Source organism: Gopherus evgoodei, chromosome 2 (assembly GCF_007399415.2).
Source record: "Gopherus evgoodei ecotype Sinaloan lineage chromosome 2, rGopEvg1_v1.p, whole genome shotgun sequence".
Lineage (NCBI taxonomy): Eukaryota > Metazoa > Chordata > Testudines > Testudinidae > Gopherus > Gopherus evgoodei.
In genome coordinates this window covers 252,000,654-252,013,014 of record NC_044323.1, presented here as the reverse complement: position 1 = coordinate 252,013,014, position 12,361 = coordinate 252,000,654, and the positions used below count along the sequence as shown (strand labels likewise).

At 38.5% G+C, this 12,361-nt stretch overlaps 1 protein-coding gene across 7 annotated transcripts in view; it reads left to right on the top strand.

The window, feature by feature from the left end:
• RUNX1T1 (RUNX1 partner transcriptional co-repressor 1) overlaps window positions 1-12,361 on the top strand; it is a 150,557-nt gene that overhangs the window by 115,098 nt on the left and 23,098 nt on the right. For all 7 annotated transcript variants that reach the window (XM_030553442.1, XM_030553441.1, XM_030553439.1 and 4 more), the window contains one exon: window positions 10,285-10,353. In XM_030553442.1, coding sequence (XP_030409302.1) covers window positions 10,285-10,353 — 69 coding nt within the window. The remainder of the gene's footprint in view (window positions 1-10,284; window positions 10,354-12,361) is intronic.

The window sequence follows — 12,361 nt, the reverse complement described above, 5'->3', positions numbered from 1 at the left end:
TTGCACTCTCTCTCTCCCCCCACCCTCTCTGCCCCAAAGACTCTTTATTTAATTATTCATCCAAAGTGGAACGGCTTCCAAAGGAGAGACTGAGGGAGCCCCACATCAGAATATCTCTTAGCCCGGTGGCTAGGACACTCCTCTGAGGAGTGGGAGATCCCTGTTCAAATCTTTTCTCACCCTGAGACAAAAGGGGGATTTGAAACAGGGGTCTCTCACATCCAGGTGAGTACCCTAACCAGTGGGCTAAAAATTATGAGGCAGATTCTTCTGCCTTCCTTCTCCCTGGCCATTTTGGGTGAGCTCCCCTCTGGGGCCCAACTTGGTAAACAGGCTTATAACTTTTCCTAGAAAAACATTGGCACTGAGTTTAGGTGCCTCCAGTGTTCAGTGGCAGCAAAGCAGAGGTTTTCTGAATATCAGTGGTGCCTGATTCTGGGATTTAAGCAACTAAAGTGACAGTTGGGCAGCTAAATCCCTTTGCGAATCTAGCCTTCTGTGTTCTGAGGACAAGCTCTCTCCCTGTATAGATCAGTAGCATTTAAACTCAAAGAGCAGGAGGACTCTGTCTTTGTCAACAATTGGAAGTACCAGAAAGCCGCAGAATAATCATATTTCAATGTATGCGTTTTTAGAATTCATCTATATTGGATGATGAGAGACTATCACAACCAATGTACTGCAGCACATCAGGATAGCACACTATGTTTATTTTGTGGTTATCTGTGATCCACCAATACCAGGTTGCCATTTTTCCCCCCTGCTCACCTATTTGGCTGTTGAGATGAAAGGAGGTTGCTGGTGGTGCCTCTTTGTCTCTTCCTCTGTGGGGAGCAATATTGTTGTACACAGAGCTGGGCAAAATTTTTACAGCAAATTGTAAATTCACTGAAAAATTCATTTTTGGGGGGCACCAAAATGATTTGCGAATTCTGACTGAATTTGGCAAATTGTTTCAGATGAAAACAAACAGATTTTTTTTCAGCATTTTCAAAATTTAGTGTTTCAAGATTTTGTTTCAAAATGATATTTTCTAAACAAAATGTCATTTCAAATCACCATTTTGTTTTGGAAATGTTGTTTAACATGAACCCAAGCAAAATTGTTTGTTTTTGTGTTTTGGTGAGAAACTGATTTTTTTTTTCAGTTTTCATTCCAAACGAAACATATTTTTTGGTTCAGCCACTGAACCAAAAAAACAGTGACGGGTGAAGGAAGCTAGAAAACATATACTGAGAATATATGCTCATGATGGTAAACCAATATTTAATGCCCCTTAGTAACAAGAAATTTGAAGGAGGCTCATTTGAGCCAATGGGTCTTGGTGTTAGAATTCCTAGAAATGAATTTCAGTTAGCTGAAGGAGGTATCACCAGGAATGGCATCACTGAATTAGCTAATCAGTATAGTCCCCTTGGACAACTTTCTCCAAAATACTGTTTCAGATAATGGTTTCTGTGACTCATATTGGGCATCTAAAGAAAGAAGCTGACTAATCCAGACATAAGTATGACAGCCAAAATGCCCACCATGCTGGCAAGCCCCTGAAATTTCTCCTTGTGTGAAGGAAACTACTTAAGTCATGTCCTATGGAGCCCATCCCCAATAAACCTACAATGCAGAACTGTTAGGTTTTGAGCTATGCTGGGAAGAAGATTCTGCATGTAATTAGCTGGTGAAATAGGGAAGGATGTAGTGCCGTCATAATCCCCCAGTAAACTGAACCAGCAGATTGATCTTTGACTGTTAGAGAATCCTGATAACAAGAGTGTAAAACTTTTAAGTAATGTACTTAGTCATAAGACAAAGTTTGCATTTACCATGTTAGAAAATTAAGAGCAGAGAAATACATAGGACTAGATGAGATGTATGGTGTATCATTGTTTATTTACATACTTAACACTGGATGTGACTGAAAGCAAGTTTATTTCTGTAAAAAGCCACATTGCATAACATAGTCCATTGAATTTGATGTCCAAATTACCACTGTAGTTGTGATGGATACAGACTTAACTGACGAGTTGAGTCCATTTCACTTAAATATACCCATTCCAGTTAGCTTGGTTAAAAAAAAAATTACTTTGCTATGTTTATGGATCAGTAATTTGTAATGCTTCAGTGATATTGTATTCATTTCAGTCACAGGACCCTGACAAGAGATGTTTATATATCTGACACTCAGGGCACCAGATACTTGCCTTTTTTAAAAAGGAAATACAATAATTACATTATCTTAAATCTGGAAGTATTTCGGTAGACTACAGTTCTCTGGAAGGTTAACAAAATATGAACTTTAAAAGTGCAGTTTCATGGAAGCAGCCTTGGTGACCCCTAAGACAGTGTTTTGTTTTTTTATTTTTGAGGGGAGGGTGAGAAAGCAAGTGAAAAAATAACTCCAAAATTTTAATTAAGGCCCTATCAACTATAAATATTGTTTTTTTTGTGTATGGGTTCTAAATGTCAATAATTCCCCTTTATACTTTTTAAAATGAGACAATCCATCCTTGAAAAATTACCAGCTTGTTCTTTCCAGTAGCAAGGAAGAAGTGTCATATGGCCACACTGTTTGTGTCTTTGTATTTTTTTCTATAAGATTAAAATGGTGCCATCACAGTAAAACAGTTTTCACTGTAACCATTGTGAACAACTACTTTTTAGGTTTATCGTTCTATTATTAAAAAGTTACTCTGAACTGAAATTTAGTAGTCTTGGTCCAGGAGCAGCTAAAGAAAAATCTGATCACTTTGAAGCCTGCAAATCTCTCTACAACAGAAAAAGGTTTTTTTTGTGCTCCTTTTAATCTCTGGCTTCTATGTGGCTTTTTTGTTCAGTTTGACAGTCCATAGTTGTTTTTGTTTTGTTTTTTATTAGAAAATCAGATAGACATTTGAAAATCTTGCATTTCATATTTACAGCTACTTTATTGTTAATAGTTTTAAACTGCTAGAAACTCTTGAAATAGGTTAAAAATTCACTGTTCTGTATAAACAAAAGTACATGAATGTGTGCAACTAAGATAAGACAAACACATTTCCTTTAGTGCTAAATAATACGTGTTAATAAAAACCTAACAATGACTCAAACAGAACTTATGTGCACTATTCACTTGATGGACTGGTAGTGGACTATCAAGTGAATAATTGTTCATAGGTACTCATGCACTTCTGTTGAGGGATTTAAATAATATATACTCCAAACAGTTTGTGATCTTCTTCCTCATAACAATAAATAAGTATACTGTAATAGACACACAATGATATAAGTTAACAATGAAGGCTTTGTGAATTGTAAATAAGACCTGTAACCTTATTGAGTAAAGATGTTTGTAGGCAACTTCAGAAGGTTCCAAGGTGAAGTTTACCTGAATTTGTCTAAACCTCTTTGGGGATAGAAATCTGTACAGAAATATTACAGAATGGAGTTTGAAATCCCACAAGAGTCTCCATGTTTTGTGCTAGGTCATGTTGAGACCAGAATGTGTAGGGCATGTGAAGCTGTAAAGAACACATACATTAGCCATATATTAAACAAAACTTTAAAATCTAAACTTTCAAAACTAGTTTGTACTTTATGTAAATCAACTCCTTCAGCCCATTCTGCATTAGCAGTGACGTACCCACTGCCATGCCTGTATAGTGGTCACCACTGAAATCTTTCCACTGCCATTTGCAAATAATTAGTATTTACCATGATGGCATAGTATTCCCAGTGAGAATTTGGAGGAATACTGTGAATGCTAGAGTACATTTGTTGCTTGAAATGGCAAAATTGTAAAGATGTAATGGCAATCACTGCAGCTTTTAATGCTTTTAATTCACTAGCTGGAATGGAGGCTTGGGCTAGATTGTAGCGTAATAAGTGATATACTGTTGCAGAGAACTGGAGCTGCTAAATTGTTTAGTTTGTAATTTGGATCTCCTATTCTAACTTCTGAGGCAGGGATAATCTTTATCCATGCCTTATGCTGTTCCATGCTGGTGCTTGCCAAAATAATACTTGCTAGAAAAGAAGAAATAGACCCTGCTACTGAATGCTATAGGAAATTTGCTTTTTTGTCTCAGTTAGTAATTTAGTACTTGTGTTTTTGAACCAAACTGTTATTAATTCTGTGCCCCATGACCACAACTTTATACTTTAAAGATTGTTATGATAGACATTTTAAAGAATGATACTGGTTCAAAACTATGTTTAAGTAAAGTTGAAGATGGTGCAAGCCAATAAGCCTGGAAAATTGAAGTCTGATTCACCACTGCATTTCTCTAGTTTTACATCAGTGTAACTCCATTAACATTACACTGGAATGACAGTTTTGAATTGGAACTCTTGCAGCTGAGGCAGAATTCCAGTGTCTAGTCTTTATGGCATATCTCTACATCCATATCAGTCATATGTAACCACTGAAGCTTGAAGCCCTTTTCAGCGTTACTCATGATGTTCCTGCACTTTGCCAGCATAGATTAGGAAGAATGGACCCATTAGCCAAGTCTGTTTCCTCACCTACATTACAACCGAGGTTATATCTACTAGAGACTGGTGTCAATCACGGTATCCTAAAGAAGGGGGTTGTTAGAATGTGTTTTCATTGAGGCTTGTTGGCAATGTGCTGCTAGCTTTGTATGTTTATTCTTAGTGTCAGAATGAAGCAAAATATGTATATAAAAATATTCCATAGTTCAGACATAGTCAATAACTTGATGATGTAAAATGTTTATCCTTTTGATGCTTTGTGTGTCATCGCCTTCATTGTGACCACAGGCTCGTTTTGTCCACTGCAGAAGGAAGGCCAAATTTGATGCTGCCATCCATTGCTATCTTGAGCCAAATAAGATCAGATAGGTCCTTCAAAGGCAATGTGTTCATCCCTTCATTATTTTGATTGCAGCTCTTGGAGTGTTTATTACACAATGATAAGAGTGTCCATTCTGTTGTAAATTCAATCCGTTTTCCATTTCTTCTTTCTAAAATGCATTGTCCTTTTTCATCATCTGGAAGATACCTTTTACCTTGGTTTAGTCTTCCTACCCTTTTTTTTTAATTTCTTCATCACTATGTGATGCCATGCATATATCTTTTATTTTTTCTTAACTTGCCCAGCTTTTAGTTTCAGTGTAACTTTTCTTACTGAGCTTCTGTATTTGTTTCAGCTGTTTAAAAATATCTCCATGTGTTACTCTTTCAACACTGCTTCTGTTTCTGTAAAGTCAAAAGTCTCTAATGGCCTACAAAATGATCGTGGTACTTGCTGAACTTCAGAACCCGGTTGACTGTCTGTCAGTGATTTATGAACTGTTTCTGATGTCATGGTTGATTAAACTCCTGAAGTGAACACACCAGTGCTTACAAGAAAACCTTACATCACAATGACAATAGGCTGAGTTCTTGAGGTTATTTCCCTTCTTCTGAAAGAAAAATCCAAGTTGCAACATAAGCAATCTTCCTTTTCTTCAGTTATTTTACAAAAAAATGTAAGTTATAGCCATCCTTACCATCCAATAGAGTGCCAGGAAAAACTCATTCTTGTTTTTGTATCTTTGCCCCATTGGTGTTCATGTGAGGAAATCTAACTTTTCCCTTGTCTTCATGGGAGTCCAGTGTCTTTTCTCCTCAAGATAAATTTCATATTGAAGGACAATACTCATAGACTCATAGGTCAGAAGGGACCAATATGATCATCTAGTCTGACCTCCTGCACAAGGCAGGCCACAGAACCCTACCCATCCACTTTTATAACAACCCCTAACCCAGGACTGAGTTATTGAAATCCTCAAAATTGGTTTGAAGACCTCAAACTGCAGAGAATCCACCAGCAAACGACCCATGCCCCACGCTGCAGGGGAAGGCGAAAAACCTCCAGGGCCCCTGCCAATCCGCCCTGGAGGAAAATTCCTTCCTGACCCCAAATATGGCAATCAGCTAAACCCTGAGCATGTGGGCAAGACTCACCAGCCAGCACCCAAGAAGGAATTCTCTGCAGTAACTCAGTTCCCATCCCATCCAACATGTCCCCGCAGACCATTGAGCAGACTTATCTGGTGATAATCCAAGATCAATTGCCCAAATTAAACTATCCTATCATAACATCCCCTCCATATACTTATCAAGCTTAGTCTTAAAGCCAGATAAGTCTTTTGCCCCCACTACTTCCCTCGGAAGGCTGTTCCAGAACTTCACTCCCCTAATGGTTAGAAACCTTCGTCTAATTTCAAATCTAAACTTCCTAATATCCAGTTTGTACCCATTCGTCCTCGTGCCTACATTAGTACTAAACTTAAATAATTCCTCTCCCTCCCTAACGTTAACCCCCCTGATATATTTATATAGAGCAAGCATATCCCCCCGCAGCCTTCTTTTGGCCAGGCTAAACAAGCCAAGCTCTTTGAGTCTCCTTTCATAAGGCAGGTTTTCCATTCCTCAGATCATCCTAGTAGCCCGTCTCTGGACCTGTTCCAGTCTGAATTCATCCTTCTTGAACATGGGACACCAGAACTGCACACAATATTCCAGATGGGGTCTCACCAGCGCCTTATATAACGGTACTAACACCTCCTTATCCTTGCTGGAAATACCTCGCCTGATGCATCCTAAAATTGCATTTGCTTTTTTAACAGCCGTATCACATTGGCGGCTCATAGTCATCCTGTTATCAACCAATACCCCAAGGTCCTTCTCCTCCTCTGTCGCTTCCAACTGATGCGTCCCCAACGTATATCTAAAATTCTTATTATTAATCCCTAAGTGCATGACCTTGCACTTTTCACTATTGTATTTCATCCTATTACTATTACTCCAGTTTACAAGGTGGTCCAGATCTTCCTGAATAGTATCCCTGTCCTTCTCCATGTTAGCAATACCCCCCAGCTTTGTGTCATCCGCAAACTTTATTAGCACATTCCCGCTCTTTGTGCCAAGGTCAGTAATAAAAAGGTTAAATAAGATCGATCCCAAAACCGATCCTTGAGGGACTCCACTAGTAACCTCCTTCCAGCCTGACAGTTCACCCTTCAATACGACCCGTTGGAGTCTCCCCTTTAACCAGTTCCTTATCCACCTTACAACTTTCATATTCATCCCCATCTTTTCCAATTTAACTAACAGTTCCCCATGTGGAACCGTGTCAAATGCCTTGCTGAAATCGAGGTAAATTAGATCTACCGCATTTCCTTTATCTAAGTAATCCGTCACCTTCTCAAAGAAGGAGATCAGATTGGTTTGGCACGATCTACCTTTAGTAAATCCATGTTGCAATTCGTCCCAATTACCATTGACCTCTATGTCCTTAACTACTTTCTCCCTTAAAATTTTTTCCAAGACCTTACATACTACAGACGTCAAGCTAACAGGCCTATAATTACCCGGATCACTTTTATTCCCTTTCTTAAAAATAGGAACTACGTTAGCAATTCTCCAGTCATACGGCACAACCCCCGAGTTTATCGATTGCTTAAAAATTCTCGCTAACGGGCTTGCAATTTCACGCGCCAGTTCCTTTAATATCCTCGGATGGAGATTGTCCGGGCCCTCCGATTTTGTCCCATTAGGCTGTTCAAGTTTGGCCTCTACCTCAGTTGCGCCCTCCGATTTTGTCCCATTAAGCTGTTCAAGTTTGGCCTCTACCTCAGTTGCGGTAATATCCACCTCCATATCCACATTCCCGTTTATCATCCCTCCATCATCGCTAAACTCCTCACTAGTCTTATTAAAAACTGAGGCAAAGTACTTATTTAGATATTGGGCCATGCCTAGGTTATCCTTAACCTCCATTCCATCCTCAGTGTATAGCAGCCCCACTTCTTCTTTCTTTGTTTTCTTCTTATTTATGTGGCTGTAGAACCTTTTACTATTTGTTTTGATTCTGTAAGACCTCCTTAGCTTTCATAATGTCCTTTATCTTACCTCATTTTCTGGTTACAATTGTTTCATTTTTTGAGAGTACAAATGTCCACTTAGAACTGCACCGGTAGCAAGAAACACTCAAACATTAGTTTACTTCATTGTTGTCTATGTAAGTTCACTATTGTGAACTCATCCTGCTCTCATCGTTCATCATAATTATTTTATTATCTTGTATGAGCTAACAAACCCAGTATTGTTTCTGGCATTTAAATCCTGTCCCACTTAAAATTTGTCTGATAATTTCACTCTCTTTGCTTGTTAGGGAGCTTTTTGTATGATTTCAGATTTCTGCAGTTCTCCTGTCAGTGATGCATTCTTTTCTTTATGACTTTTTCAATTTGATTTATATCTAATATTTTAGGACTGGGCTATTGGGATTTAGTGAGTAGTTTTTTGTGTTTCTTGCCAGATTTTCAAGTCCCCTACGTTTTTTATTTTGTTTTGTTTTTAATGAGCAACTCTCTTGAGGCTTCATCTTATGTCCCCTTTTTAACTGTCCTTCAGTCACTTCCTGTACTTTAGTTCCATGCAGATGTATGTCTTGCTTTTCATGGAACTATCAGGACTGACTTCACCATATCTACATTCATTATTTTTTTTCTTATTTGGAAATGTGTTTCTTATTAGAATCATAAGTGGTCCTTTTTTTCTTTCTTTCTTGTGTCCTGTTCCAAGCTGTGGAAGTCTCTCTCACAAGTTCTTGATTTAATTCTTCCTTACAGCAAATCTCTTTCTTTATGTAAGTGACTTGCAGTTTGAATATGAGCTTGATTGATCTTTGTATTTGGAAATTTTAACAATTAGCTGGCAAACTGGTCACTGATGTCATTTAATTCTATTTGCTGAAAGTCTCGTGTATCTAAAAGCCTAATACCACATTCCTCTTTCATTTGTATTAGTAGTAGTATTAATGGTGCAGTAGTGCTCTAAGGGCCTATTCAGACTTGTAGTCTCAGTGGGCTAGGTTCTCTGTGAATGCAGCAATGTTAAATAGGGCGGCCAGCACATCCCTTGGCCCATGCCACTTCCTGCATCCCCCATTGGCCTGGAGCGGCGAACCGCAGCCAGTGGGAGCCGCAATCAGCCAAACCTGCGGACGCGGCAGGTAAACAAACCGGCCCAGCCTGCCAGGGGCTTTCCCTGAACAAGCGGCAGACTTGCTTTGAAAACCACTGCTTTAGACACTAACGGCTCAACATATTAGTCAATAAATGCCTGTCTCCAAAAGACTGCTTTTGAACCATATACAGTATTATCTAATAATAACTTTAAACCATATTGGTAGGTGTAGGAAAACTCTGTGTCAGAAGAGCTATGCATGTGCGCTTGGTGGTTTTCAAAATCAAATATCAGATTTTTTTTTTACTTTTACCAGTACCTTTTTAAAATGCTTATACTGTGTTATAGACTAGTTGTTTGCTAAATTTAATTACTTTAAATCCAAGTATTATTGCCTTTTTGGCCATGCAGGCAACAGAAAGCATCTTGAAATTCTTTTTCTTTTCTTATTATTTTCAAACACTCCTTTATTACTTTGAAAAATAGTTTAAAGGAAGGTTTGGGGGATTTGAAAGTTTGTTTAAAAAGAGAGCATTCTCCTTTGCTTTGTATGTTAAATTTTAGGCCAGAGTGAATTGTTGCAGCCAAGTTTATGTAGGGCCTGATCCAAAGCCCTTTGAAGTATATGGAAAAAGCTCCTGTTGATTTCGGTGGACCTAGAATCAAGCCCACAGGCCAAAGTATTTAAGACAAGAGCCTATAAAATGTGACCAGACTTTCAATGGGAAAATTGAAAATCAGGCCACTTTTTTAGGGTTCTGGATTTAGAAACCTAATTTTCAGCTCCTATTTTTGAAAATTGCAGATAGATCCAATAGTGTTTGTTGAGATTTAGAGAAGTGTAGGTTTGGACATACAGAAATGCTCCTTTCTTTATCTGTGGAATGCTTATTTGATCATCAGTGTCACATCTTGTCTTTTCTTCCTCTGAACAGTCACCATTCTCTTTTTCATAGAACTGCCAAATGCAAACTATTGCATTATTCTTTTCATAAATATGATTACAAAGGAAGAAAAATGTCTATCCCTCAGTAGGGTTTGCAAAACTGTCCTACGTATCTGCCTTTAAACATTGTAAAATAAAAATAAAGTGAAATAGTAACAGCTTGGTTTGAGAGGAGACATTGGAGTCCCAAACATTTAACTGGTCTAGGTAACATTTATGGGCTACGGCCATAGTGTTCTCTTTATTTTATGTAAAGGTGATATTCACATGCTTTTGTCTGACTAATAAGCAAAGTGAAAGGGCATTTCTCTAAGCCTTGTTTAACGATTAAGCATTGCTTACAGTACTCTTTATTTTTCCCCACCCTATCCCGCTCCTTCTTGTAGAATCACATCGGGAATTCCTTCATAGGCCTGCTTCTGGATATGTGCCAGAGGAGATCTGGAAGAAAGCTGGTAAGAATTGTTTCAAAACATGAGCCTAGTGTTCTGGCAGCTGTGTGCAGTTGTTAATGCACTGATGTGAGGAATGAAAAGAAAGGGCTTACTAGTAACAAAAAGAAATTTTATTTAATAATCGTAAACTAGAATTGATCAGAACATGAAATAATCTTTATTATAAAAACATCTGCCACTACAGTTTAGGGGCTGTCAATATTTCCATTAAATAACCCAATGTTCAGGGGTTATAATGGCTTCACGCTGAAACTTGATATACAAAAGTTTCCATCTGAGCAATTTAAAAAAAATAAAGTTTGACAATTTTTTAAGTTTGAAGATTTCCACGCCATTAACCTCCAAGGGAAAAGAAAACATAAATATGTACTTTTTTTAAAAAAAATGGAAAAACACAGAGTTGGGATTATAATGTGAAAAAATGTGTAATATTTCATGGCTGTTAATCAACAGTGAGATTTACGCTCTTAAACACAGTAATTTCAAAGATGGATACAATGTAGCATCTGCACAACTTCGCTTAGTGTGTGCAAATGCTGGTGCAACTAGTGTAAGTCCCTGATGTTGTGATCTGTTCTGCACTGGCAGAATAGTACAGAACTCCTTGAACTCCATGAAGTTTGGCATGAGCACAGGGGTTCACTGGAAGGGATCATATTGCTGTCGTGGGATGAAATCTTGGCTTCATTGAAGTCAACAAAAATTTTGCCATTGACTTCAAAGAAGCTAGGCTTTCATCCTTAGGGCATCAGCTCAGCTACCAGTTTGTGTGCACTCAGGCGTGATTTTTGCATATACATATGTCTGCTTGATTGTGCAAATGCTAGGGCGCAGAGGCACATTTATGTCCCATTGCTACTGCCTTTGATAAGATGACCCATAATTTTAGTGGTTAAATGGCAGATACAACAGTTTCAGGATTTTCTACTGCAATGTTGTATAGAGGAATTTCTGAAATTGAAACTTTATTCTTGATAGGGTTTCTAGGTTTTGCTGCTTGGCAAATTCTGTAAACTTGACATATCAAATTATTTGCAATTCCTAGACACAGGAAAGTGAAAGAAGAATGGTGTTTCACTCTTTACTAGAGATGGCCTAGAGCAGCAAAATTTGGGGCTGTTATCAAATTTCAAACATTTTCAAGCTCTGGGTCCAGCTCATCAGCTGGTGTGAAAGGAACTGTGTCAGTTTACACCTTATGAACATTTGTCCTATTGGGTTGTTTTGGATCTCAGATTTTGATTCAGACCTGGTTCTAGTCCCAACTCTGTTTTCATGCCATGGGTTTAAATTGGATCCTTAATGTTAACTGAACATAGTTTCTGACTGAGAGAATCGTAAATAAGATGTCTATAACCACTGTCCAGCTATGCAAAAAGAAGGACCGGTAGGGTGACCAAACAGCATGTGTGAAAAATCGGGACGGGGGTGGGAGGTAATAGGAGCCTATATAAGAAAAAGATCCAAAAATCAGGACTGTCCCTATAAAATCGGGACATCTGGTCTCTCTAAGGACCGGAGACCCTGGAAGTGGTTTAATTTGTCTTCAATTTTATTCCTAAATGTCTGAGAGTACCCGGCAGATAAAATTGTACAGTGCAGGTATTTCCAGAATCATTTACATATATCTGGAGGGCTGCTGGCAATCCTTTCCCTTGCCTTTCCTGCTTTCCAGGCAAGCTGCTGTTGTGACCTTGCCACCACCACCTCATCAAATGAGGGTTAAGAGGACTGTAAAGAAGAGGTGACTGATTCCCTGCCAGTCATAGGAGTCCCGAACTTCCCCTATTTCTGCTCCTTTAAAGAATACCTCCTTTAAATCCTTTCCCAGTCCATTTTATCTGACCATTGTATCAATTTCCTATGGAGTACCTGCTCTGGACATCTGCCTGAAGCTTACAGAATGAGTTGCAACACCATAGTTCAGGGGTCGGCAACCTTTCAGAATTGTTGTGCCGAGTCTTCATTTATTCACTCTAATTTAAGGTTTTGCGTACCAGTAATACAT